Source organism: Polychytrium aggregatum, assembly GCF_025602895.1.
Source record: "Polychytrium aggregatum strain JEL109 chromosome Unknown BJ171scaffold_30, whole genome shotgun sequence".
NCBI lineage: Eukaryota > Fungi > Chytridiomycota > Chytridiomycetes > Polychytriales > Polychytrium > Polychytrium aggregatum.
The window spans coordinates 468503-490155 of NW_026516232.1; the positions used below are offsets into that span (position 1 = coordinate 468503).

The 21653-nt window shown below is 55.6% G+C and overlaps 6 protein-coding genes and 11 non-coding genes across 17 annotated transcripts; 10 read left to right on the plus strand and 7 right to left on the minus strand.

Moving 5' to 3' along the window:
* Window positions 1-183: 183 nt before the first annotated feature.
* On the minus strand, window positions 184-5346 carry BJ171DRAFT_178671 (uncharacterized protein). Its single transcript, XM_053106049.1, has 5 exons — window positions 4085-5346; window positions 3334-3729; window positions 1125-3114; window positions 700-918; window positions 184-474 (listed from the first exon to the last, which is right to left on the minus strand). The coding sequence occupies exons 1-5, from the start codon at window positions 5172-5174 to the stop codon at window positions 372-374; spliced, it is 3798 nt and encodes a 1265-aa protein (XP_052964688.1). The 5' UTR covers window positions 5175-5346; the 3' UTR covers window positions 184-371.
* Window positions 5347-6848: 1502 nt separating this feature from the next.
* BJ171DRAFT_t182 lies at window positions 6849-6930 on the plus strand. Its single transcript has one exon. It is a non-coding gene; the product is annotated as a tRNA-Ser (tRNA).
* Window positions 6931-6970: 40 nt separating this feature from the next.
* Window positions 6971-7042, plus strand: BJ171DRAFT_t183. Its single transcript has one exon. It is a non-coding gene; the product is annotated as a tRNA-Pro (tRNA).
* A 9-nt stretch (window positions 7043-7051) lies between these two features.
* BJ171DRAFT_t184 lies at window positions 7052-7124 on the plus strand. Its single transcript has one exon. It is a non-coding gene; the product is annotated as a tRNA-Phe (tRNA).
* Window positions 7125-7818: 694 nt separating this feature from the next.
* On the minus strand, window positions 7819-7891 carry BJ171DRAFT_t192. The gene has a single exon. It is a non-coding gene; the product is annotated as a tRNA-Lys (tRNA).
* Window positions 7892-7899: 8 nt separating this feature from the next.
* BJ171DRAFT_t191 lies at window positions 7900-7972 on the minus strand. The gene has a single exon. It is a non-coding gene; the product is annotated as a tRNA-Ala (tRNA).
* Window positions 7973-9378: 1406 nt separating this feature from the next.
* On the plus strand, window positions 9379-9461 carry BJ171DRAFT_t185. The gene has a single exon. It is a non-coding gene; the product is annotated as a tRNA-Leu (tRNA).
* A 451-nt stretch (window positions 9462-9912) lies between these two features.
* On the minus strand, window positions 9913-9986 carry BJ171DRAFT_t190. The gene has a single exon. It is a non-coding gene; the product is annotated as a tRNA-Ile (tRNA).
* A 6-nt stretch (window positions 9987-9992) lies between these two features.
* BJ171DRAFT_569607 (uncharacterized protein) lies at window positions 9993-10833 on the plus strand (the record flags this gene model as incomplete). Its single annotated transcript, XM_053113578.1, has 4 exons — window positions 9993-10026; window positions 10116-10351; window positions 10376-10760; window positions 10787-10833. Coding segments are annotated over 4 exons (702 nt in total), but the record flags the coding sequence as incomplete, so codon positions are not given.
* Window positions 9994-10067, minus strand: BJ171DRAFT_t189. The gene has a single exon. It is a non-coding gene; the product is annotated as a tRNA-Val (tRNA).
* A 1327-nt stretch (window positions 10834-12160) lies between the features above and the next one.
* BJ171DRAFT_476609 (uncharacterized protein) lies at window positions 12161-12551 on the plus strand (the record flags this gene model as incomplete). Its single annotated transcript, XM_053108837.1, has 2 exons — window positions 12161-12413; window positions 12445-12551. The coding sequence occupies 2 exons, from the start codon at window positions 12161-12163 to the stop codon at window positions 12549-12551; spliced, it is 360 nt and encodes a 119-aa protein (XP_052964690.1).
* A 147-nt stretch (window positions 12552-12698) lies between these two features.
* On the plus strand, window positions 12699-12869 carry BJ171DRAFT_426321 (uncharacterized protein; the record flags this gene model as incomplete). Its single annotated transcript, XM_053107760.1, has 1 exon — window positions 12699-12869. A coding segment is annotated over one exon (171 nt), but the record flags the coding sequence as incomplete, so codon positions are not given.
* A 1631-nt stretch (window positions 12870-14500) lies between these two features.
* BJ171DRAFT_t186 lies at window positions 14501-14574 on the plus strand. The gene has a single exon. It is a non-coding gene; the product is annotated as a tRNA-Val (tRNA).
* Window positions 14575-14581: 7 nt separating this feature from the next.
* BJ171DRAFT_t187 lies at window positions 14582-14655 on the plus strand. Its single transcript has one exon. It is a non-coding gene; the product is annotated as a tRNA-Ile (tRNA).
* Window positions 14656-15151: 496 nt separating this feature from the next.
* BJ171DRAFT_t188 lies at window positions 15152-15223 on the minus strand. The gene has a single exon. It is a non-coding gene; the product is annotated as a tRNA-Gly (tRNA).
* An 870-nt stretch (window positions 15224-16093) lies between these two features.
* On the plus strand, window positions 16094-17930 carry BJ171DRAFT_513777 (ribosomal protein S6e-domain-containing protein). The gene is made up of 4 exons (XM_053111789.1): window positions 16094-16147; window positions 16787-16851; window positions 17020-17383; window positions 17538-17930. Exons 1-4 carry the CDS (start codon window positions 16142-16144, stop codon window positions 17835-17837), a joined length of 735 nt encoding a protein of 244 aa, XP_052964692.1. The 5' UTR covers window positions 16094-16141; the 3' UTR covers window positions 17838-17930.
* Window positions 17931-18529: 599 nt separating this feature from the next.
* On the minus strand, window positions 18530-20463 carry BJ171DRAFT_513780 (uncharacterized protein). Its single transcript, XM_053111790.1, has one exon. It carries the CDS (start codon window positions 20400-20402, stop codon window positions 18702-18704), a length of 1701 nt encoding a protein of 566 aa, XP_052964693.1. The 5' UTR covers window positions 20403-20463; the 3' UTR covers window positions 18530-18701.
* Between the last annotated feature and the right edge of the window lie 1190 nt (window positions 20464-21653).

A 21653-nucleotide genomic window follows, 5' to 3' on the forward strand; every position in this document is an offset into this window, starting at 1 on the left:
TTTGGCTGCGGGATCGTACCATCACCCGGAATCGCACACGAACTGATTCACTGCTCAGATCAAAGAACTCCTGTGATGGTGGTAGTGGTGTTCCCTTGCCTACAATGCTCGTCCATGAAACCAACGGGGATCATTAAGAATATAATGTTCATTACAGGAGCATCCCACACAGAGCAGCTGCGGAAAGCTAATAGCCGAATGACGGATGAGATGCAAATATGTTGGGTGAAGTAGGGTGGTAGTGGGAGGCAATCAAGGACAAACAATGCCAGTCACGCAAACGAATGATGAATGAAACTGTAAACATTATTCCCGCGGTTTTTGAGGACACGCGCTCTCATCTCTAACAGTATCACTCCGACAGTCGCCCGTTAAAGGTCATCCTTCTGCCCATAAATCTTGACAACATCACGGATCTCAACCTGACAAAAAGGACATTTGTGGGCCCAACGCAAGGACTCACTCTTGTTTGGTCTGGAGAAAATGCAAGAGCGGGTACAGATCGTGAGCAACACGGGGATGCTCTCAGACACAAATGTGCAAGCCATGCATACACTCACACGCTCTGCACACCGATATTCACACGTGCAGCACGGACGACAAACACAGCCGCTATAGAGCACGGCCCCGCGATGCAGCATTACTCAATGAACACTGTCCAATCGACCAACACTCGACTATGTAGGCGGATCTACTAACCTTTGGCTCCATATGGGGAATAAGACCTGCTTGCCCCAATATTCTGCAGCGCGCTGATCCAAAAGGTGTCCGCAAGGATTTAGGCAATGGGTCCAGTCATTGGTCGTAATTTCAGGGCAGATGCGACTGGTGAGCGGAAGCAGGTCCGAATCGCGCCGACAAACCACACATGCCGTGGGTAAAACATCAAGCTTGTCATAAAAGTACGAGACGATGTGCCTGAGGTAGTAAGAGCGACAAAGTTTTGAGTCAGAGAGGCAATTCTACACCATGTCGGCCAGCTCGATTGCGAATCCGACAGGGGCAACCCAGATGCATCCCTAGAGCTAAGCAGCGTCCTCTCTCGGCCACGGTGTATGTGGGGGGGGGTGCATCGTGGAAATTTCTACAGCGATTGATGGAGGAATTGGTCACACAGAACTTACCCGCAGCTAATGAACACCCACGGTCTGCCCAACTTGAGCCTTTCGCCGGCAGCCTCGTCATCGAAACGAGAGCTGCAGACCATATCTCGGATCCATCGCATATCGCGCTTGGAGCGTCTGCTTGACAGTTGACCACGAGGAGATTGAGTATCCGGTGCGTGACCAGCGGCCGGACCATCAAAAGGGACCGGCGAGTCGCGGTGATCGTACTGCTCGACGTCTGCAGAGTCACCATATATTCCACGGGTTGCATCATGCTGCTGTATCGGTGTACGGGAAGACTCGGTGGGGTCCGCTTTGTCCGAGACTTGAAGCGTTTCGTTGGAGCGGGGAGAAAGGCGTAACAAGCGGCTAGATCTGGTTCGCAGATTCGAGAAGACGTTTTCACGAGCAAAGCGGCGAGACCATCGGAGAAGGAGCTTGCTTTCGGCATTGTCGGCATCGTACATGTCGAGGTTATAAACGGACCGATCAAGATGCTCGACGTTGATGTCATCGAGAGTCACCGGGCAGGTGTACTTTTCATGCCAGCCATGGAGCCTTGCGGTCATGTCAAGTTTATCTTCGGACCCACTAGAAAACGAGGTTCCGGATGGTGCAGAGGACGGTACATTACGCAGAGTCGGCCATGGCTGCGGCTTGGATCCCTCAAGCGAGTCGAGTGATGCGGCAGGCGGGTAAAAATGCGATATCGGAATCGGAAAATATCTGGCGAAACCCGGTTGGAGAGGATTCGCAGCGTCGTGCATGGATTTTGACGAGGTGTCAAAGCCAGGGTCTGGAGAGTGATTTGGAGAAGAACCATGCTGCTGGGTTACACCAGGTGGATCAAATGTCGATCGGCCGAGAGTTGAGGGAGGGTCGGAACAAGACCGAGACTCTTCAGAGCAACCGTGTTCGTTCGTGTGCCGTCCAGTGACTGTATTTCTATATCCCCCAGCGTCGGCTGTTCGGTACTTATGATCGGCTGGTGAGCAGTGTCCGCCGGGGCACCTCCAGAGCAGAGACAGGCTACCACAGATGATAATGCTTCCGTCCGTAAGTAGATTGCCGTCCGGCGATTCTTCGCTGGCAATGTAGGGATTGTTCTCCAAATAATTGAGCGGCTCGGAATCATCGCCCTGCAATGGGCTTGCATGCTGCTCCTGGGCGTGATCCAGGTTGGGGCTTTGGTACCGAGGGATTCGATAAATAGAATCGTCATGGTTAGGAGGGGCATATCCTGTGGGCTCGTCGGTTTCTGCGAAATCGAGATGACTAGAGAGGCTGGCTGATCCAACTGCGGTCGGCGGCTCGGTCTCAGCGATGTCTGCGCGGGGATGTCCGGGAGTGTACTCCAGATCGATCTCCCCCGAATTTGTTGGCGAGAGTGAGAGAATGCTGCTTCGCGACGGATAAGAGAACAAACGGCTCAAAGCCCTTGAGGGTCGGACACGAGAACGACGCAGAGTCGCATTCGGCAGGACATCGCCATCGATTGGCGATCGAATCTCGTAGGCACTGCCCTTGACCGATATCTTGTACCACTTTCCAGGTGGTAGCTGGGGATCGTGAGACTCAGCAGGCGTGTAGAATGAACGTCGGACCGGGACGCTCTGGCTCGATGGGGGATCGCAGCAGCTTTGTGGATTGGGCTTGAAGTGATAGCATGGGACTTCAGCAAATCCATCCATTCCGATCACATCGTCGCCGTCTCCGGATGCATCCGAGGAGCCAGTATGCTCGTTTTCGTGAGGATCACGGGATTCATTGCCAGCGAGCCGCCCAGAGAGATTTGGATGCCCTTTGGTCGAGTGTGATGGATTGGAACGCCCTGAGACAGCCCAGCGCTCGGATTTGGAGCCCAAATAGAGGCGGCCTCCTGAATCAAAACAGCCCGAGAATAGACGGGCCTCCCTTCCAGGCGTACCACGCCGGGTCAGGATATGAAAAGGCAAGGGATGGCCAGCCGACTGCACGGATTGGATACCTCGACCCCGAACAACAACGACTGGGAGGGGCAAAGTGGAGTGATCAGAATCCAGATTCGACTGGTTGAATACAAAGATATCGGCCCATCGATCACCAAGACGAAGATGTAGAGCACATCCCCATATCGCACATGCCAGATATTTGAGCAAGTGGTTGCCACCCACATACAATCTGTCGACGCATGGATACTACCGAGCATCGCACAGGTCACACATGTTCCCATGTCACTCAAGCTTACATGCACCAGGGATAACAAAATCAATTCCAGGGCCCGGCTCCGAGCCGAATTGCCACAAATCCCAGTGTGACTGGGGGGGCAACAGCGGGCTCGGCTCCGTGTCATTTGATCGATGCTTGGGGGGTGCCAGGAAACCATCCTGGGAGGGATGCAGGCATTCAACATAGACCCGGTTGGACGATGTTGACTTGATGGCGATCCAGTTGGCTCGGTAGGCAGGCGGTGCCGAGGTCTCCGGTGGATAAGTCAATGAGGGTTGTGTGTCTGTGTCTCTGGCCCCTTTGTTGGCTTGATGGGACGGAGAAGCAATCCTAGATAGAGGGCGCAAGATATGTTTCCGCGAGGACAAACGGTCGGGATGGTGCTCATCGTGCTTGGAAGAAACAGTGAAGGGCTCTACTCGAGGGAAGTGTCGAGAGATAGTGGTCAGAGGAGATGAACACGGTCGGGCACCAAGCCTTGGCTCGAAGTTAGCTGGGGGGGGGGTCGAGTGTGAACAGAAGCACGGCATAATAGAGATCGAGATCCCTGAAGCATCCATGGCAAGACGGGAAGACAGAGGGGGAACATTGATCCGGGGTATGGAGCCAAAAGGTACCAGGAAAAGGAGAGGATGCTTGGATGGGACGCATCTCAAAGTAAATCGCCGTTGATGACTGCCACCAAAGCCCTGAAGTCGGCGCTCATCGGCCCGGCTGCTCGGATTCGTGCCAATCACCCAGAGCACTGCATCGAATACCCTTTAACTTACTCTTGAACATACGGCCGTGGGGTGCCTCTACAAGTTCGTCGGCGTGGCGGCCTTTCTTGCCGTGGGTGTGCACTGATGGCAAAATGTCGATGCTGATCCGAGAGAATGCAGCCATACTGCGTCGGGGGTCCCGGGCCCGGCCGTATTGGCGGAGCTCGGTTCCCTCGGCGAGAACCACGCAGTCGTCGTCGCCATCACCGTCGGCATCGGCGTCACCCTTGGGGGGTCGACGGGCGATTGTCTGGGAGGACGGCAGAGAGTGCAGTGAAGGCCAGTGATGACGGAGACGATTAAGCAGCTTGGGAAGCCATCTGTCCTTGTGGTTGAATTCAAGCTGGTAGCGCATAAACGAATATGCAACGGGCTGACGATTCGGTCGACAGAGCCCAGTGGCATCCAGACTAGGTGCGAGCTGCGAAGAATTCTGAGCATGGGTCGTGGCATGGGGCGCAGAGGAAACCCTGTCGATGGCATCGGGACTCAAACCTAAGCGATCATGAGCCTTGTCGGGTGTCGAGGAGATGGCCTCGGATGCATCTTGAGGGCCTGAGGGCTGGGGTCGGGCGCCACGGGCCGGCTCATAGCCTGAAGGAGTTGTCTTTTCAGAGCATACATAGATCTCGGAGCCGCCGGCTCTGAGAAGGACCTTGCCAGGATCGATACTGCCAAGAGGACGCTGGGCCGAGAGCGTCGCGGTGTATCCAAGTACCAAAAAATGGCCGTGCTCACAGGATGAGCAAGCCAGATCATGATCGGTGTGGGGGCGTAAGGCGGGGATGCTTGGAATGTCGGGATGCAACAAGCCGTCGTCGCGAAGGTTCCCGTCGGAGGTTGGTCGGAGATGGCTTGGAGGGGATGGCGGGCTGAACGAGGCCGACGGGGCGGGATGCAGTGCGGACGAAGCTGAGGAGGACGAGCACGAGAGAAAGCTGGAGTCGGCCAAAGTTGACGACGGCGAGAGTCTAGATGAAAATGGATCATCTTGCGGTGGCGGAGAGTCAATGGGTCGCAGTGACTGGAGGCTGTTGTAGGAGCGACACAGGGCTGGTCGTTGAGTGTCGACACGAAGGGTGTGATTTAGACGAGACATGGGTACACGAGGCTGCGAAGGGAAAGTGAAGAGAGGGAGCGTCTGCGACGGTTATGGGATTGGATGGGATGGGATGGGATGGGATGGGATGGGATGGGATGGGATGGGATGCTTAGGAGTGAAAATCCGCTGGAGGTGAGCGATCGTAGCGATGCAAGTGGCAGACAGCGATTACGGCAGTCGTCGAAATAGAGTGTGGCAGCTCAGCAGCTTTGGCATCGGTAAAACACAAATGAACAAAAGAGGGCCAGCGGTCAAATATTCGGGATTGTAGAAGGACGGGGTAGTATGGGCGAGACGACAATAAGCTGAGGTGGAGGCTCAAGGAGGCAGGATCCAGCCGAGCTATACCGGGCCACAGATGGGAGGAGCTGGTCCAGCAAGACCAATCCTGGAAGCGATCGGCAGAGAGAGGCTTGGTGGCTGGAAAGACCGGCTCTTGGCAGCGAGGCGGGCAACGAACGCCGCGGGATGGAGGCGAGGGCGCGAAGAAAGAAGGTGCTGACCTCGTTGGAGGGAGGGATCTACTGGCGGGCTTTCAATGGCGAGAAAGCCGACGGATGGGGGACAACCAGCAGAGAGGGAGAGAGGAAAGAGCGGGAACTCAGCCAAAGGAGGGAAAGCAGTGGCGGGTGGACGAGGACGAGGGGGGTTTGGCGATGGAAGGTCTGGAGGGTGGAGGGCGCAATAGCTGGCCAGTCGCCTCCGCAAATCGCCAGTTGCGGATACAAGAAATGACAGAGTCGAAGCGGGAGTGATCAAGCGAGCAGAACAGGCAGCGGATAGCTGCGATTCAGAGGCAAGTCCTGGAGGAAGAATACAAAGGGGGGCTGGCGAGAAATGATGCAAGAACCAGGCAAGAATAGAGGCGATGGAAGTGCAGCGGTGGTGGTGGGGAGGGGATGTGAAGGAGCGCAGGCCGTGAGTCCGGTGGTCGGGCGGGATGCGATTTATAACAGCGTTGCTGCGGCAGACTGGAGAGCCGTGCATCTGCAACGGGCACCGGGTCGTTGTTGGCCAGCGCGGGACAGCCTGGCAGGTGGCTGCGAACACTGCCGGCGAAGATGATGTGCTGAGCGGTCGACCGAACAGCGGCCGTGGCCAGGCGTATTCGGGGCTGGATCCCGATCATGAACCAGCCCAAAACGGGTGTCCGACACGGCCCATCCAAGAAAAGGCAGAACATGGCCATGATGCCAGGGCATTGGGTGGCTCCGGATGGAATGATCGGCGATGGCATGCTCCAGTGCCTTCGAAATCATTTGATCCTCGCCAGAGGGCTGTCGCTGACATGAACACACGCATGCATTTTAAATGCGACGGCGCTGGTTGGCAGAATTTCGGACGAGGAGCAACGCCAAATCGATATCTGGCCGGACAAGCCATCGACAAGTCCGCACAGCATGGCCAGCCTATGAAACAGCGAGAGCAGCGAAAGAGGGCGGCGAAGCGACAGCCGAGGACAGATTGATAGCTGTAACACAAGAGATATATGGAGCAACTTGTAAGAGGACGGATTGAGTTTGACGGGAGGGTTGTGGGTGGCGATTGCGGGTGGCGATTGCTGGCGATTGCGGGTGGCGATTGCGGGTGGTGATTGCATGCAGCGGGAGAGGCGAGTTGCGCGACGTCGATTTGGATTCGTGTATGACTACCAAATACTCACGAAACAACGACGCCGTGTCCGAGTGGTTATGGAGCTTGACTAGAAATCAAGTAGGCTTCGCCTGCGCAGGTTCGAGTCCTGCCGGCGTCGGTGGGTTGCGAGTGATTCTCGGTCACAGCAACGACTGTGTGGCTTCTTGGTACAGTGGTAGCATACTCGCTTAGGGTGCGAGTGGTCCCGGGTTCGATTCCCGGAGAAGCCCATCCACAATGCCGCCTTAGCTCATCTGGGAGAGCGTAAGACTGAAGATCTTAAGGCACCCGGTTCGATCCCGGGAGGCGGCAAAATTTTTTGTGCTGTTTTGTTTCCCCTTGGCCCTGTGGCCCTGTGGCCCCCTCCTTGCCCTTTTGCTTCCCGTGTTCGTTCAGTCCGCCCCCAGGCAGTAACAACCTCGGTGCTCGTTCCGTTGTCATTGTTTTCCATATACTTTTATTTTTATGTTTTCCCTCGCGCTTGGTGGCGATGTTGGCATGAGCACCTCCCTCGTCAAACACCAACTACCAACTACCAACTACCGACAACGACAACGACAACGACTACGACAACGACAACCACAACCACAACCACAACCACAACCACAACCACAACCACAACCACAACCACAACCACAACCACAACGACAACCACAACCACAAACAAGGGCAAACCCACAATATCCACAGAACGGGAGTTGATGCGGGTGGACAGTCTGTCTCGAAAGGCGAGAGAGATACTATGGACCGCGAGCCTTGATGGCCAGTGTGCTGCCACAGATGTGAGCGCAGAAGAAAAAAGGCAAAAAGGAAAGAAAGAAGGAATAAACGGAGGATAAAAGGAAAGAAAGATTACATCTGGAGAGGAAGGAAATATGCAGAAACTCGGGGAAGATGGCCACGCAGGGACGGCAACTCCGGGGCGAACGGAGCGAACGCAGAGCGAGTACCGAGGCAGGACGGCGAGAAGGGGAAGGGAGGCAGAGGAAAAAAGGGAAAACAAGAACGCCCAACGTGGGGGTCGAACCCACAACCTTGAGATTAAGAGTCTCACGCTCTACCGATTGAGCTAGCCGGGCGAAATAATTGGAGAATCGGGGTATCGATCCCCGTGCCTCTCGCATGCTAAGCGAGCGCTCTACCATCTGAGCTAATTCCCCGTGATTTGCCACCACTTGGTTGATGCTGTTTCCGCCGGCTACCACTATAAACTATCCCAATCCAACCCGAACCCAATTCCATCAACAACCACGCCTCTCGACCCAACATTCGTCTCCCAAACCCCCACGAGCACCAACAGCAGCGCCACTCAACCCTCCAGATCCTCCAAGGGCCCATATCAGACGGAACTAACTGTACCGAACTGAACCGAACTGAACCGAACTGACTGAGCAACTCCTGTCCAAGAAACGCACAGGCAATGGCCACGCGGCCGCCCAGCACAGAGCCTCCAGCCCAGAGTCCCCGAAGCTCAAGAGCCGGCCGAAGTGGTGATCGAGGACCTGCTTTGTTAGCCTTGTCAGCCTTGTCGGCCTTGTCCAAATCGCTGGCTATCTCCTTTCTATTCCGGACGCCTCTGTCCGGTTGACCGTAAAGGTCCTGTCAGGTGGCGAGCCGCTACTTCAGTTCCGCACCGCTTGCACGAAGCTGAACAGAGCCTTTATTCGCCGATACGACTGTGCCCGTCAAATCCGGGAATCAACCAACCAAATGAAATCGTCCCTCACCGAGCGTCCGTAGTTCTCGGCCACTATTCACCCTGCCACCACCCTGCCACCACCCTGCCACCACCCTGCCACCACCCTGCCACCACCCTGCCACCACCCTGCCACCACCCGAAACCTCGCGTCCATCGAAAGCCGTGCCTCCATCCACACAACATCGATCCGCCAACATGCTCTCTGTCACGGTGCTGTGCGCACACAACAGGTGTATCCTCTGCGCTCTCGCAAGTATGTGAGGTGTGAGGTGTGAGGTGTGAGGTGTGGGGTGTGAGGTGTGAGGTGTGAATGCGTGCCAAGAATTTATTATTCATGGTGATCACTAGTCATGAGAAAGGGAATCAATGATGGTGTATTTGAATCCATTTTTGAACTTCTGGTGCGTCCCATCTCCCAGCTAACGCGATGAGAACCCGAGGCTCTCCTTTTCATTTCCCTGGGGAGAGATTCGGAGATTTGCGTGAAAGGCCGCCGGGGGCCACCCTGGGCCACCCTGGGCCTCCCTGGGCCTCCCTGGGCCTCCCTGGACCTCCCTGGGCCTCCCTGGACCTCCCTGGGCCACGAATCATCATCAAGTACAGCAAAGCCTTGAGGCATGGTGGCAGGGAAGATGCACGGTCGGACATGTCACAGAGAGAAGAGGACCTGCTAAGATTGCAGCATCGGGATGCGGCGATGGGCGATAGGTGATGGGGGACAGGGAATTGAGTGGTTGGGTGAGTGTTGGCAGCGAGTTCAGCGGCTGGGTGAGGTGTTGGCGGCGGCGGGGTGGGTGCGGAAGGGAGTGAATGGCTAGCAGGGTAGGAATGTGTGGTCAGATATGATGATGCGATAAGAGCAGACAAGGCGAGATGGCCGAGTTGGTCTAAGGCGTCACGTTAAGGCCGTGATCTCTCCGGAGGCGTGGGTTCGAATCCCACTCTCGTCACTGTTTTTGATGCTCGTCGCTCGATGCCTCCTGTTTGCCATGAGTTTGCCATGGGTTTCCCATCTGTCGATTTTTTTTCCCTCCTCCTTGGACTTTGCCAGCCACCGCCATAGCGACTCTGCAAGTGGCTCTGCAAGTGACTCTGCAAGTGACTCTCTGAGCCCCCGCAGCGTCGTCGTCCGAGCCATCGCCCGAAACTTGGATCCATGTGTGCAGCCACGATCCGTGCGAGCACATTGCCAACACCGCCCTCCCCCCCAGACCAGACCGTGCGACAGAGGCGGGAGCGGAATGGGGTGCAGTAGGATGCAGCGAGCAAGCAGAGAGTAGGCGCAATGGGATGCAGTAGGGTGCAGCGAGACGCAGTGAGACGCAGTGAGAATGAGAGTCAAAGTGAATAATGGACGGAGAAAAGACAGAGACGGGGGCCAGGCGAAGTGGGCAGCAAAAATGCTCCGCACAGGGATCGAACCTGTGACCTTGGCGTTATTAGCACCACGCTCTAACCAACTGAGCTAGCGGAGCCAAACAATGGTTTCGTCCGGGATCGAACCGGAGACCTTGAGTGTGTTAGACTCACGTGATAACCAACTACACCACGAAACCTCGTGACTATTCGCTTCACCCGCTCGCCCCATGTCCCAACCCGCCCAGTTTCCATCATCGAATCTTCGGCACTTGGCCCCGCCACCGGCCACGCCACTGGCCCTGCCCAGAATGCCTTGCTCGCCACAGGCGCGACCCAAGATGTCTCGCTTGCCACCTTCTCAGGCACTTTGCGGGGCTGGCCGCACCGATGCCGGTGGTATCGGCTGCTCAAGCCCGAAGAGTGTTTCTCTGGCGGGCTGGAGTTCCCTCCCATGGGATCGAGAGTCGCGGTGACGGCTGCGGTGACGGCTGCAGCGACGGCTGCGGTGACGGCTGCAGCGACGGCTGCAGCGACGGCTGTAGAATGTCCTGGCTGGCAAGGCCAGCAACCAATGCCATCGCTCAGTTCCATCGCTCGGTACCATTGCTCAGCGACAACCCAGTGTCAATCCAGTGCCAGGGCCCGTCAGAGACACCAAGGCAAAAGCCTTATATATGCACCCGCTATGGACTCCACTGACTCCATTGACTCCATCGACTCCATTGACTCCATTGACCCCATCGACCCCATCGACCCCATTGACTCCACCACGAAATGTGACCCCGAGGCCCTCACCTGTTTCCGCTTGCTGCCAGTGCCAAGCTCTGCTATCACACCCGGCCAAGCTCTGTCACCACTCCGAGCCAAGCTCCTCTGTTACCACACCCAGCCAAGCTCCTCTGTTACCACACCCAACCAAGCCATACCAAGCCATACCAAGCCATGCCAAGCCATACCAAGCCAGGCCGCCCGCTGAAAGATCACGCTCCTTTCGCCGCGGATGCACAACTATCCCAGGGGCCATGTGGGCATGGACTGATCCTGGACTCGATCTGAGCGTGATTTGCACTGGATATGGACGGAGTCTGCACTGGATATGGACTGAGCCTGGACAGGAAATCGCTAATCTACCATCCAACCCGGCCCACCCTGACCCGACCCCACACGGACATAGCCCACTCCCAACAACCTCCCCATGTTGATGGATGTGACTTGGACCATGGGTATCTTCGTGATCATCAAGAGTTACCCCCCTACGGACTCGGACTTCAACATCCTCGGCAGTCTCACTGATAGTTCATGCTTCCAAGTTGCCATGCTTCCGCATATCCATACCTCACCAACACTATGCTTCCACATCACCATGGCCGTCCTGGCCTGCAGTATCCGCCGGTTGAACGGCGCGAAGCCCATCGGACACCCAGGTGGCCGAATGACAACGCCTTCCATGAATGTCTCCAAACCAATATGGCATACCTGAGACGCTCGCATGTTACTGGACGCTGCGGCTTCTTGCTGACGCCCTTGATAATCAACTTCGGACAATCTCTCTGGCTGGACCAGCGGAATCGGACCGCTCGTGATTCGAGACCGCATATGTGCTCCTCTCAGCATGTCCTCGGGTCTCGATTTGAATGGCTCAGGGATGGCTAACATCTGATCCAATCTGTCCCCAAAGCGACAAAGCGCTGTATGGTCGGTATCAACAGCTCAATGGATCGTTATTTGCGACAGATCAACTTGGTCCGTCCCTGGTTGGCATTTCAGACAATTCTTGGCTGGGAGCAGGGTTCTTTCCAGCAGAGCCGTGCCGAACAGAGTCAGTTCCTCGGGCTCGTCCAATATCCCGTGAGATCCCATTGGCCCGCCAGCCAACCGAGATCATCGCAGGACCCTGTATGGATCTTTCGCCATCTCGACGCGAGCGCAAACAACTTGGTCGGGAGATGTTGGTCCCACAGTGATCTCACCCAGGGAAATCCCATGACACTACACGGGGATTTTTAAATTGGTTGATGATTTGAACGAATGCCATCCTCGTCTCACATCCACGGCGATTATGATCAAACTTCCCCCAATAGATTCATGAGCCTCTATGATGTCCTGAGGCGGGTGTGGCTTGGCACTCGCTCGACCAGGATTTGTATCTCCTCTCGATTGCCGCCTTGCATCCCCTTCATTCTCCTATTAGGGATACTCCGAATCGACGTCGACGGGAAACAGCCGGCCACCGAACCGCAGTGTCAAACCACACTACAACGGATCGTTGGCCACCCGAAAGCAGCAACCCATGCAATCCATCCGAGAGCACAAATTCGTCGTGCAGATTGCTATCCCAACGGTCGTGACGTCGACCAAGATCACGCAACACCCGCCAAACTGTGTCATAGGCTTGCCGATGGAGGGCTCGCTCAAACCTGATGTGGTCCTCGGTCTATGCTATGCGAGCGGCGAAAGTGCTGCCCAGGACTTCGCCACCGTCATCAAATTGTATTCCGAGGCTGCCTATCAGGGAAGACTAGCCGCGCAAGAAGCTAATGGCTGTGTGTCTCGTCCATGTGTTCGGAACTGTAGCGGGCCAAGAGAAGGGAGCAGAAGACTTTGAGCAGCTCAATGACGGGAGACACAGCGACGGCAAGCTCTGGATAAGAATATGCTTCAATGACGGCCGTGGAACTTGAAATAATGAATCGAAGGCATTCGAGTGGCTCAGTGAATCTGCTCGCGAAGGAAACTCGTATGGGTAATAGGTGGTTAATAATTACTGCTATCATTGGAGCCGCGGTGTTACTAGGGATATTGCTTAGGCAGCCAACTGTAATGGTAAATCGGCCGAACAGGGTGATCGAAACGGACAATATTTGCTTGGTGTTATTTACAACGGTGGTGAAGGCGCCGCGCAAGGTACCGATAGGGCCGTCTACTGGTGGACGAAGTTTGCAGAACAGGGCCTCCATATGTCCTTAGGCAACCTCAGGCGACTTGGCAAGTGGCCGTGATCCTGAGCCTTCCATATCTGATACCGAGTGGGCGTGCCACAAACTGGAGGAGGCAGATTATCGATTAATAACGAAAAAACAATCAATAACCCAGGTTTCCAATATAGTATGAATATTGGATGCGGTGGAATATGGAGTCACAGAAGTGGAACATTGTTATGTAGCTGTGGAAACTGGTACAATAACTCAATACGATGGCAGCATGATCAGGAAACTGACTGAGGAGCCACACTCCTGAAGCGGCCTCATGAACAATGCGATACCCACCTGATATCAAGAGCGTTGTAGAAGAGTGGAGGAGGGGGTTTTGAACCGGTATGTGACACCACAGAGGAGAGAAGAGATATTTTCCATCTGACTGATACAAACCCATGGGTCCTTCGATCAAACACGAGGTAATGAGAACGGCGATAGGCCACCCAGCTGGCCGTCGCAAATCTCACTGCAGCGTTGTCACGCAATCGAGACAGCAATTTGGGGTTCACATCGTGAATTTGATGAGAATGCACAGTATCGGGAGGGTATAGTTCTGGTCCCAAACGATTGACTTGCATTCACACCATAAACAAAGTGATACAGTGCCACATCATTTGAAATAGTCATCAAATGAATGATTGAATAAGCGAAATACTCCAACAGGGAGGTGATGATGCTCGGGAAAATAGTAAAATATGGCAAAATATACTGACCTGGTATGTGATGTTGTGAGCTCTGAGAGATTCGTGGAAGAAACAATAAAGTCCAGGCTCAGTCCATATCCAGTGCAGACTCCGTCCATATCCAGTGCAAATCACGCTCAGATCGAGTCCAGGATCAGTCCATGCCCACATGGCCCCTGGGATAGTTGTGCATCCGCGGCGAAAGGAGCGTGATCTTTCAGCGGGCGGCCTGGCTTGGTATGGCTTGGCATGGCTTGGTATGGCTTGGTATGGCTTGGTTGGGTGTGGTAACAGAGGAGCTTGGCTGGGTGTGGTAACAGAGGAGCTTGGCTCGGAGTGGTGACAGAGCTTGGCCGGGTGTGATAGCAGAGCTTGGCACTGGCAGCAAGCGGAAACAGGTGAGGGCCTCGGGGTCACATTTCGTGGTGGAGTCAATGGGGTCGATGGGGTCGATGGGGTCAATGGAGTCAATGGGGTCGATGGGGTCAATGGAGTCAGTGGAGTCCATAGCGGGTGCATATATAAGGCTTTTGCCTTGGTGTCTCTGACTGGCCCTGGCACTGGATTGACACTGGGTTGTCGCTGAGCAATGGTACCGAGCGATGGAACTGAGCGATGGCATTGGTTGCTGGCCTTGCCAGCCAGGACATTCTACAGCCGTCGCTGCAGCCGTCGCTGCAGCCGTCACCGCAGCCGTCACCGCGACTCTCGATCCCATGGGAGGGAACCCCAACCCGCCAGAGAAACACTCTTCGGGCTTGAGCAGCCGATACCACCGGCATCGGTGCGGCCAGCCCCGCAAAGTGCCTGAGAAGGTGGCAAGCGAGACATCTTGGGTCGCGCCTGTGGCGAGCAAGGCATTCTGGGCAGGGCCAGTGGCGTGGCCGGTGGCGGGGCCAAGTGCCGAAGATTCGATGATGGAAACTGGGCGGGTTGGGACATGGGGCGAGCGGGTGAAGCGAATAGTCACGAGGTTTCGTGGTGTAGTTGGTTATCACGTGAGTCTAACACACTCAAGGTCTCCGGTTCGATCCCGGACGAAACCATTGTTTGGCTCCGCTAGCTCAGTTGGTTAGAGCGTGGTGCTAATAACGCCAAGGTCACAGGTTCGATCCCTGTGCGGAGCATTTTTGCTGCCCACTTCGCCTGGCCCCCGTCTCTGTCTTTTCTCCGTCCATTATTCACTTTGACTCTCATTCTCACTGCGTCTCGCTGCACCCTACTGCATCCCATTGCGCCTACTCTCTGCTTGCTCGCTGCATCCTACTGCACCCCATTCCGCTCCCGCCTCTGTCGCACGGTCTGGTCTGGGGGGGAGGGCGGTGTTGGCAATGTGCTCGCGCGGATCGTGGCTGCACACATGGATCCAAGTTTCGGGCGATGGCTCGGACGACGACGCTGCGGGGGCTCAGAGAGTCACTTGCAGAGTCACTTGCAGAGTCACTTGCAGAGTCGCTATGGCGGTGGCTGGCAAAGTCCAAGGAGCAGGAAAAAAAAGTCGACAGATGGGAAACCCATGGCAAACTCATGGCAAACAGGAGGCATCGAGCGACGAGCATCAAAAACAGTGACGAGAGTGGGATTCGAACCCTCGCCTCGGTGTCGCCAAAACCAAAAGTAAAATGAACCGACCGGGATTCGAACCCGGGACGCAAGCTTGGAAGGCTGGCATGCTAACCACTACACCATCGGTCCGTAGCAAATTGGCTTCAAATACGGTATATGAACTTTTTCAGAATTCAAATCTCATATTTTTCTTTTCACACCTCCACGCCTCCCCTGCCTCGTATACAGTGCTCGTTGTACTCGTTCTATGAACCTATCATCTCCTCTCTTCTCTCCATTATCATCCATCCATCCATCCATCAATGTTATTCATTATCGGTATCCACACCACTATTTTTCCTTTGATTGCATTTTCATCAGATATATTGGATAATTCACACAGGATCCCTATTGTAAAGGCGAATACTCCCAAAAGCTGTTGCGCTATACTTATTTTTGGATATCTTCTCCCCTTTCCCACGTTTGTCTCACTTGCCATCTCAGAGTACTCCCCCTGTTTCTACATTTGCATTGGCTTTGCCCAATACTTGCCGGGCTTCTGTATATCGTCCGTACTTCCTGGTCCGAGTGAGTTTCGCACGACCAACTTGTAGTTGTTGAATGCACCATTTTGCTTTTCCATTCTCTATTCCATCTTCATCCGACCCACACGAGCTTGGCATCTTCATCCACCAGCGTGTTTCTCTCCAATGTCGATCTGTCAATATGCGCTGTTTATCATAATGAATACGATTGATATATTCACTCACATTATTATTCCCTGTCCTTCTTCGCCCCCATCGTCCTTCCATCGCCTCCTATGCTGTGTCTGTCCCCATTCTCGCCATCCTTCCGCCCTCGTTTTGGCCCTGTCACGGCGTCCAGGTGCGCTGCTATGCACGTGACTCTGCGCCACACCCGTCTCGGCGTCGGTCGCTCGCTGGGTGGTGGCTCGCGGCCCAGCGCGTCCCGTTTCAAAGCGTGGCGATTGCGCATTGGGTTTAGTCTTCCTTTTCCGCTACTAGGCCTAAATCTCCAAGCAACGGCTTCAGCGTAACTCCCAGCAACATGAAGGTGAATATCATCTCCATCCATCCATCCATCCATCCATCCATCCATCCATCCATCCATCCATCCATCTATCCATCCATCTATCCATCCATCCATCCATCCATCCATCCGCCCATCCGCCCGTTCATCTGCCTCAACGCTTGAGCGGCGATATATCCCAATTCCTGGCCGGTCGCTCGCCCGGGTTTTCGGTCCTCGCACAGCCATATCGGAGAATCGATTATCGAGTTTTTGGAAATCAAAATCAGCGGAACAACCCTGCATGTCTGGACGAGTAGTTGAAGCGGCAGTGAAGCGGATCCGCGACCATACCGGATACTGGCTGCATGACTGCATGGAAAATGCTCGAGTCGATCATCAGCGGTGCTCTCAATGCAAGATGTATGGGTTTCTCCGACAAATGAACTTGTCCACTTTGCTCGACATTGTGTCTCTGGATCCACCATCGATCAGGCCTCGCCTGCTGTCCGATTCAACCTCCGGATCTTCTGAATTGCGCTGTGGCGTGACCGCTATCCGATCCACCCAAGTCTTGATCTGGACAGACATCCCTTACTCTGCCTTTGCCGATTCTATCCTCTCGTTGACACGGTGCTTCGATCATCCTTTTCACCCTGCCCCACCCTCATCCGCTTTGTGCAGTTGAACATTGCCTACCCCGCCACTGGCGCCCAGAAGATGGTCGAAATCGACGATGAGCGTCGCCTGTAAGTTGTCTCCTGGCTCGGATGGCACTGGGTGAATCTGACGGCGTTCCTGGAGCATCTCAGGGATTCAACAGCGACGAAATCGGCGTCCACACACTTTCGGGCTGTTTCGGCACCATCGAGCATATAACTGACCTGCTCATTCGGTTTCACTTGTGCCGTAACTAGCCGTATCTTCTACGACAAGCGCATCTCCACCGATGTCGCCGTTGATGCTCTCGGAGATGAGTTCAAGGGATACGTCATGAAGATCGCCGGTGGCAACGACAAGCAGGGCTTCCCCATGAAGCAGGGTGTCCTCGTCAACCACCGTGTCCGCCTCCTGCTCGCCAAGGGCCACTCTTGCTACCGCCCCCGCCGCACTGGCGAGCGCAAGAGAAAGTCCGTCCGTGGCTGCATTGTGGGTCCCGACATGTCCGCCCTCTCCCTCATCGTCGTCAAGCAGGGTGAGAACGATATCCCCGGCCTCACCGACAAGCAGGTCCCCAAGCGCCTTGGCCCCAAGCGTGCCTCCAAGATCCGCAAGATGTTTGTGCGTATCGATTGACTAGGCTGCCAAGCTCTGTAGTGGCCATGAGAATCTGGATTGTTTTTCGGGCTTTGTTGGCTTTTTTATATGCGTGATATGCCGGTGGGATCGTCCTTCGTGCCCATACTAACGCAGATCATTCGTCATGGGCTTCCAGAACCTCACCAAGGACGACGATGTCCGCAAGTACGTCATCCGCCGTGAGGTTCCTTCCAAGAAGGAGGGCAAGCCCGCCACCTCCAAGGCCCCCAAGATCCAGCGTCTTGTCACCCCCGTCACCCTCCAGCGCAAGCGCAGCCGCGTTGCTGCCAAGAAGAGACAGGCTGAGGCCGTTAAGGAGCAGGCTGCTGACTACGCCAAGATCCTCGCTCAGCGCATCAAGGAGAAGAAGGAGAAGCGCCACGAGGCTCACCTGAAGAGACGTCTCTCTTCCATGCGCAACTCTGCTTCTGCTTAAGCGCCACGAGTCTGGATTCTTTCGGTCAATAAATCATTGGGAGTTATTCCTGGCTGTATGGTGGGGCATACAATACACTGCACTACATCTGTAGACTCGGTGTCTGGCTGTGGGTGTGGGTGTGGGTCTGGCTGTGGGTGTGGGTGTGGACAGCGATATGCGCTTCACTATCAATTGTATGTGCCTCGTTGAAGGAATGGGCTCAATTTAGCCGAGACATCCAGGGGAGTAACCATCAGCAGCTCTGCAAGAATTGTGATTGGGTCGTTTATTCCGCACTCAAGAAACGGGACACCCTGACTGAGTCAGCGTTGCTTTTTTTCTGGTCATGAGCACACGTCCATCGTCCATCGTCCATCGTCCATCGTCCATCGTCCATCGTCCATCGTGACCTGAGAAGGTCGAGTATCCTGATATCGAGAAAGCCACACCTTGTCCGGAGCTGTACAGAGGGTCGAATGCCTGCACAGCGGGTCGAATGCCCGTACTGCTCATGCGGTGATGACCAGCTGGTATTGATGTTGCAATGCGGGAGATTGACCGGATGCATTCAAAAAGTTGCTTCCTAAACCAACCATAAACAATCGACTGCCAACCAAGACAGGAAACAATCCCATGGCCTGCCTGCCTACCGAGTCCAGCAGACAATAAGCAGATTTCAAGCATCCGATGCGAGAAAAATGGACAGCACATTTTTTTCTGAACATGTTATATTCCTAAGCTCAGTACTGCACATTGAAGCAGCAGAAACAGAAACAGGTGCGTCACACTTCCCCTTTGACTAATGACAGTATACATATGGTTATTGCTGATATTTCGGGCTCCAGGACACCTTCAAGCCAACAGACGCTGCCGGCTGTCGGTCTAGTGCTCGCAAAGTGAAACGTATTCATAGTCGCGGTCCCTGTTGGCTGCCTTGCGCTCGTCCATGACCTTCTCGCTGTGGGCATAGGCATCCTGCATCGACATATCGCAGTCGAGGTAGTACTGGATGCGATCGATACACAGCTCGGGCAGTCTTGGGCGGAGTAGTCTGTAGAGCGCATGGCGGAGCCACGATCGCTGCTGGGGAGGAACCTGCCGGGTGGAGATGATGTGGTTCCGGGGGTGGATGAGGAAGAAGCACAGGACCTTGCGGAAGCCTGGCTTGGTCTTGTCGGCAAGCTCAAATGGCTGCACCTGGTGGTGCAGGAAGTTTGGGAACGTGGCGCATCGACCAGGCAAAGCCGTGAGCTGGCCCTGCTCCATCAAGGCCTCGGTGTCGTTTTCGACGTCAAAGACCTCGAGAATGCCGCGGTGGTCGCCCTGGTCGTACTCAAAGGCCATGGAATCGAACGCGTGGCGGAAGCGCAGGACAGAGTCGGTGATGTTCTCCATGTCGTAGTAGTAGATGCCTGTGGCGGCGATGGCCTCGTTCTCCATTCCCTCCATGTGCCAGCTGCCGCCGTCATAGCGCGGATTCTCGGGCGTGAGGTGGATCGTGGCCAACTTGACGATGGCCTGCACGGATCGGGCGCGGAATCTGGCGGGACTGGGAACGTCGGGCTCAAACTTCTCGGGCAGCTGGGGAACGTGGAGCTCGCGAGTGTCTTCGAGGGCGTACATCCAGTCCCACTTCTCATCGCCATCTTCGCCATCGTCATCGTTGCTGTGGCCATGATCGGTGGTGGGCTGGCCGTCGTCGCCGACACGAGCGGCCTCAACGGCTTGCGCTTTGCGGAGCTGCTGGCGATGCTCCTTCCACATGTGGCGGCGCCAGTCGTAGAGGTCGTGGTCAAACAGCTTACCATAGTCGACGTCGATGCGGTTGCGAGGCGACGAGTTGAGAGAGTCAACCGTGAGCTCGAACATGGGCAGCATGGCCTCAAAGATGCGCTCGATATCGCCATAGAGAGCCTTGTGGAGCTCGGGATGGAGGTTGTTGATGTAGGACGCGATGGAGACGTGGCCGTCGGCATCGATCTCAAACTCGGCGGGCAGCCACTGATACTTGGCCGAGATGTCTCGGCGAGTGTCGGGTGTGCCTTGCCAGTGAATGGTCTCGGTGCCGGTCAGGGCCTGCGGGTTTTTGGAGAAGCGGGACTTGCCAAAGGTAAGGCAGTGGGGCGACGGATGGACCAGATCCAGCACAATGCCCTTGGAGCCGGGATGCCAGCGGCCCTCGACCAGGGCTTCCTGCTCCAGAGGTGCGGCATGCTCGAGGAGCCGCTGGCGCAGCTCTGGACTGATCGAGAGATCCGAAATGTAGACGCCGTGGGCAGGGATGGGCGAGACGTTGGGCCACTCCTTGGATTGGATAAAGTCTCGCGCATAGCAGGCAAGCTCCTGGAGGAGCAACCCGAAGGCCGCCTCGCCGAGGCCGGACTCTTGCCGCCACTTTTGCTGGATCTCTGGATCTTTGAGCTTTGCCCACCACTGCGGCTTGTCGAGGATGGCATTCATCACTCCGAGGTACTGGCGCTCGATGGCCGTGATGGGGTCGAGTTCCTTGTATCGCCAGTTGACACTGGTCTCGGGCGAAGGATCGAGGGGCATCCAGAACTCTTGGGGATTCGGGCAGCTCATGGCGGAGGCGAGCGTTGGGCAGGTGGGTTTGAAGAGGGCAGGTGGGTTCGGGAGGCGATGGGCTCGGGTGATGGAGGACGATGGCCATTTGTATGGCGGGTGGTGCTTTGGGCGCAGTCCCATGCCCGGTCAGCAGGCACAACCCATGGGCCCTGTTTGGGCCACGAGACCATCCATCAAGGGGTGTCTCCTCAGAAATCGCAGCACTGTGGCGCTGATATCGATGGTGTGGCGGGTGGACAGTGTGGATGGTAAACGAGGCTGTATTCCGTTCAAAGCCAGCGATGAGCACAGGGTGCCTCTCGTTTCATTTTGCGAGCATTGCGGTTATCTTTGCCATCGTCACAGCAACATATTCCACAAGCCACGAAAGCGATATTGCCCTCGCCCTCTACTGGCTCCTACTGGAGTAGCCAGGGATTTGAGTCAATATCGCAACCCTTGCCGTCGAACCCGGCGGTCTCGGTGAGGCCGTCGATGTCGACGTTAAGGCGCCAGCAGTAATGTCCGCTCAGGGCGGTAGTTGCGTCCAGTGGGGTGAGCGCGTTTACCGAGCCGGACGGATAAAACTGCAGTGATCCCAGAGTCAGCGGGACGGCCGGCACAGTTCTAGCGAAGATATCGGATGCACCCGGGGTGTCGATCGAATGCGCCATCACACGGTTGATTCGGGCCAGACGTGGCGAGCTTGTGTTCAGGTTCTCGGGAGCCTGGAATGCCCATTTGATGGGATAGAAGGTGTTGTACGAAAACACGGGCACTGCCGTAGAGTTGGGATATGTGAGAACAAAGATGCGCTGGATCAGTTTCCACTCCTTGGTGGCCAGAGCCTCGGAGCAGAGTCGAGTTGACAGGGTTGTTGGCGCTTGAGTAGAGGCAGGGGGATACGCTGCCGCGGTTGTTCCTCGCTTGACCAGATTGACCGTCAGGGCCGCCGTCTGCATGGGAACCGGATTGGTCAGGGTTATCGGCGCAGGAGCGGTCGAGGAGCTCGTCGAGGCGAGGCCGGCTGAGACAGCTGAGGTTTTGATGCTGCTGGTGGCAGTCGAGCTCGGAGGTGATTCCAAGGGCACGGCATGGGAGTCCCATGTAAGCACCAGGAGCCCAAAGAGAGCGGCGATTGTTTTGGCTGACGAATCCTGGAGCATGGCGCTGGAGTGGGTTGTTGTTGATAGTATGGTTGGTGATGTGGGTGTGGGATAGGGACAAGCGAGTGTCCGAGTGATGTACGGAGAGGCAGGAGGCGATGTC